Genomic DNA, 4052 nt, shown 5'->3' with positions numbered 1-4052 from the left:
GCCATCCGCTCCATCTGTGACATCTGCGCCATCTGCAACATCCGTAACATCCACAACATATGCACCATCCATAACATCCGCACCATCCGTAACATCCGCACCATCCGTAACATCCGCACCATCCGCCCCATCCGTAACATCCGCACCTTCCGCACCAACTGTAACATCTGCACCATTCGCACCATCAGTAACAACCACACCATCCATAACATCCGCACCATCCATAGCATCCGCACCATCCGTAGTATCCGCACCATCCATAAAATCTGCACCATCTGTAACATCTGCACAGTCCGTAACATCCACACCATCCTCACCATCCGTAACATCCGCACCATCCGTAACATCCTCACCATCCGTAACATCCACACCATCCGTAACATCTGCACCATCTGCGCTATCCGTAACATCCGTGCCACCCGTAACATCCGTGCCATCTGTAACATATGCAAGATCCGCAACATCCACGCCATCCGTAACAACCGTAACAATCGCAACATCCACACCATCCACAACGTCCGCACCGTCCGCAACATCTGCACCATCCTCACCATCCATAACATCTACACCATCCCTAACATCTGCACCATCCGTAACATCTGTAACATCCGCACCACCCATACCATCCGCACCATCCGTAACATCCGCACCATCCACACCAACCTCACTAGCCATAACATCTGCACCATCCATAACATCCGCACCATCCGTAACATCCGCACCATCCACACCATCCTCACCAGCCATACCATCTGCACCATCCACAACGTCCGCACCGTCCGCAACATCTGCACCATCCTCACCATCCATAACATCTACACCATCCCTAACATCTGCACCATCCGTAACATCTGTAACATCCGCACCACCCATACCATCCGCACCATCCGTAACATCCGCACCATCCACACCAACCTCACTAGCCATAACATCTGCACCATCCATAACATCCGCACCATCCGTAACATCCGCACCATCCACACCATCCTCACCAGCCATAACATCTGCACCATCCACAACGTCCGCACCGTCCGCAACATCTGCACCATCCTCATCATCCATAACATCTACACCATCCCTAACATCTGCACCATCCGTAACATCTGTAACATCCGCACCACCCATACCATCCGCACCATCCGTAACATCCGCACCATCCACACCAACCTCACTAGCCATAACATCTGCACCATCCATAACATCCGCACCATCCGTAACATCTTCACCATCCACACCATCCTCACCAGCCATAACATCTGCACCATCCGTAACACCCGCTCCATCCGCACCATCCCTAACATCCGTAACATCCACACCATCCGCACCATCTGCATCGTCCGCACCATCCACAATATACGCACCACCCCCACCATCCGCACCATCCATAACATCCGCATCATCCGCAATATCTCCACCATCCGCAACATCCGCACCAACCGTAACATCCGCATCATCCGCAATATCTCCACCATCCGCAACATCCGCACCAACCGTAACATCCGCACCATCCGTAACATCCGCACCATCTGTAACTTCCTCACCATCCGTAACTTCCTCCCCATCTGCACCATCCACACCATCCACACAATCCGCACCATCCGCACCATCTGTGACATCCGTAACATCCACGGCATCCATAAGATCCGCGCCATCCGCGCCATCCGCTCTATCCGCGCCATCCGCTCCATCCACGCCATCCGCTCCATCCGCTCCATCTGCGACATCTGCGCCATCTGCAACATCCGTAACATCCACAACATATGCGCCATCCATAACATCCGCACGATCTGTAACATCCGCACCATCCGTAACATCCGCACCATCTGCCATCCTTAACATCCGCACCATCCGTAACATCCGCACCTTCCGCACCAACTGTAACATCTGCATCATTCGCACCATCAGTAACATCCGCACCATCCATAACATCCGCACCATCCATAACATCCGCACCATCCATAGCATCCACACAATCCGTAGTATCCGCACCATCCGTAGTATCCGCATCATCCGTAAAATCTGCACCATCTGTAACATCTGCACCATTCGTACCATCAGTAACATTCGCACCATCAGTAACATCCGCACCATCCATAACATCCGCACCATCCATAGCATCCACACAATCCGTAGTATCCGCACCATCCGTAGTATCCGCACCAACCGTAGTATCCGCACCATCCGTAAAATCTGCACCATCTGGAACATCTGCACCATCGGTAACATCTGCACCGTCCATAACATCCACACCATCCTCATCATCCGTAACATCCGCACCATCCGTAACATCCACACCATCCGTAACATCCACACCATCCGTAACATCTGCACCATCTGCGCCATCCGTAACATCCACACCATCCATAACATCCGCATCATCCCTAAAATCTGCACCATCCCTAACATTCGTAACATCCACACCATCCATAACATCTGCACCATCTGCACCGTCCACACTGTCTGCACCATCTACAACATCCGCACCACCCACACCATCCGCACCAACCGTAACATCTGTAACATTCGCACCATCTGTAACATCCTCAACATCCGCGCCATCCGTGACATCTGCGCCATCTGCAACATACGTAACATCCACAACATATGCGCCATCCATAACATTTGCACGATCTGTAACATCCGCACCATCCGTAACATCCGCACCATCCGCACCATGCGTAACATCCGCACCTTCCGCACCAACTGTAACATCTGCACCATTCGCACCATCAGTAACATCCACACCATCCATAACATCCGCACCATCCATAGCATCCACACAATCCATAGCATCCACACAATCCGTAGTATCCGCACCATCCGTAAAATCTGCACCATCTGTAACATCTGCACCATCCGCACCATCCATAACATCCGCACCATCCATAACATCCGCACCATTCATAGCATCCACACAATCCGTAGTATCCGCACCATCCGTAGTATCCGCACCATCCGGAAAATCTGCACCATCGGTAACATCTGCACCGTTCATAACATCCACACCATCCGTAACTTCCGCACCATCCGTAACATCCGCACCATCCGTAACATCTGCACCATCTGCACCATCCGCTCCATCCATAACATCCGCATCATCCCTAAAATCTGCACCATCCCTAACATTCGTAACATCCACACCATCCATAACATCTGCACCATCTGTACCGTCCACACTGTCTGCACCATCTACAACATCCGCACCACCCCCACCATCCGCACCATCCGTAACATCCGCAACATCTGCACCATCAGCAAAATCCTCACCATCCGTAACATTCGCACCAACCATAACATCTGTAACATTCGCACCATCCGCACCATCCGTAACATCCTCAACATCTGCAACATCTGCACCATCCGCACCATCCGTAACATCCATAACATCCATAACATCCGTAACATCCGCACCATCCGTGACATCCGCGCCATCCATGACATCTGCGCCATACGTGACATCCGCGCCATACGTGACATCCGCGCCATACGTGACATCCGCGCCATCCGTAACATCCGCACCATCCATTCCGCCCACTCCATCTGTTCTGTTCTCTCCATCCGTTCCGTCCACTACATCTGTTCCGTACACTCCATGCGATCCATCCACTGCATCCTTTCCATCCACTCCATCCGTTCCATCCATTTCATCCGTTCCATCAACTCCATCCGTTCCATCCGTTCCATCCACTCCATCCGGTCCATCCAGTCCATCTGCGTAATCTGTTCCATTCACTCCATCCTTTCTATCTGCTCCATCTGCTCCATCTACTCCATCCGCTTCATTCACTCCATTCGTTCCATTCAGTCTATCCATTTTAGTCACTTTATCCATTCCTTCCACTCTATTTACTCCTTTATTTTCCCTGTTCGATCTACTCTGATTTTCTGTTTACTGTGACTATTCACTCTGTTTACTCCATCCTTCGACTCCATTCACTCTATCAGTCCCTCTGATCCATCCATTAAGTCTTATCATGTCGGTGTGCACCAGGTAGGACAGCTTTGTTGTGTGTTTTATCATTCGGTTGCAGGGAGATTTGGACATATCTTGG

The 4052-nt window shown here is 51.3% G+C and overlaps 1 protein-coding gene across 1 annotated transcript; it reads right to left on the bottom strand.

The window, feature by feature from the left end:
• Positions 1-1832: 1832 nt before the first annotated feature.
• Positions 1833-3832, bottom strand: LOC138557982 (dentin sialophosphoprotein-like). The gene is made up of 3 exons (XM_069642641.1): positions 2165-3832; positions 1946-2037; positions 1833-1863 (listed from the first exon to the last, which is right to left on the bottom strand). The coding sequence occupies exons 1-3, from the start codon at positions 3830-3832 to the stop codon at positions 1833-1835; spliced, it is 1791 nt and encodes a 596-aa protein (XP_069498742.1).
• Positions 3833-4052: the final 220 nt, after the last annotated feature.

This window comes from Ambystoma mexicanum, chromosome 1q, assembly GCF_040938575.1.
Source record: "Ambystoma mexicanum isolate Mex_15411 chromosome 1q, UKY_AmexF1_1, whole genome shotgun sequence".
Classification (NCBI taxonomy): domain Eukaryota; kingdom Metazoa; phylum Chordata; class Amphibia; order Caudata; family Ambystomatidae; genus Ambystoma; species Ambystoma mexicanum.
The sequence above is the reverse complement of the archived record's forward strand: the minus strand, read 5'-3'. Positions and strand labels throughout refer to the sequence as shown.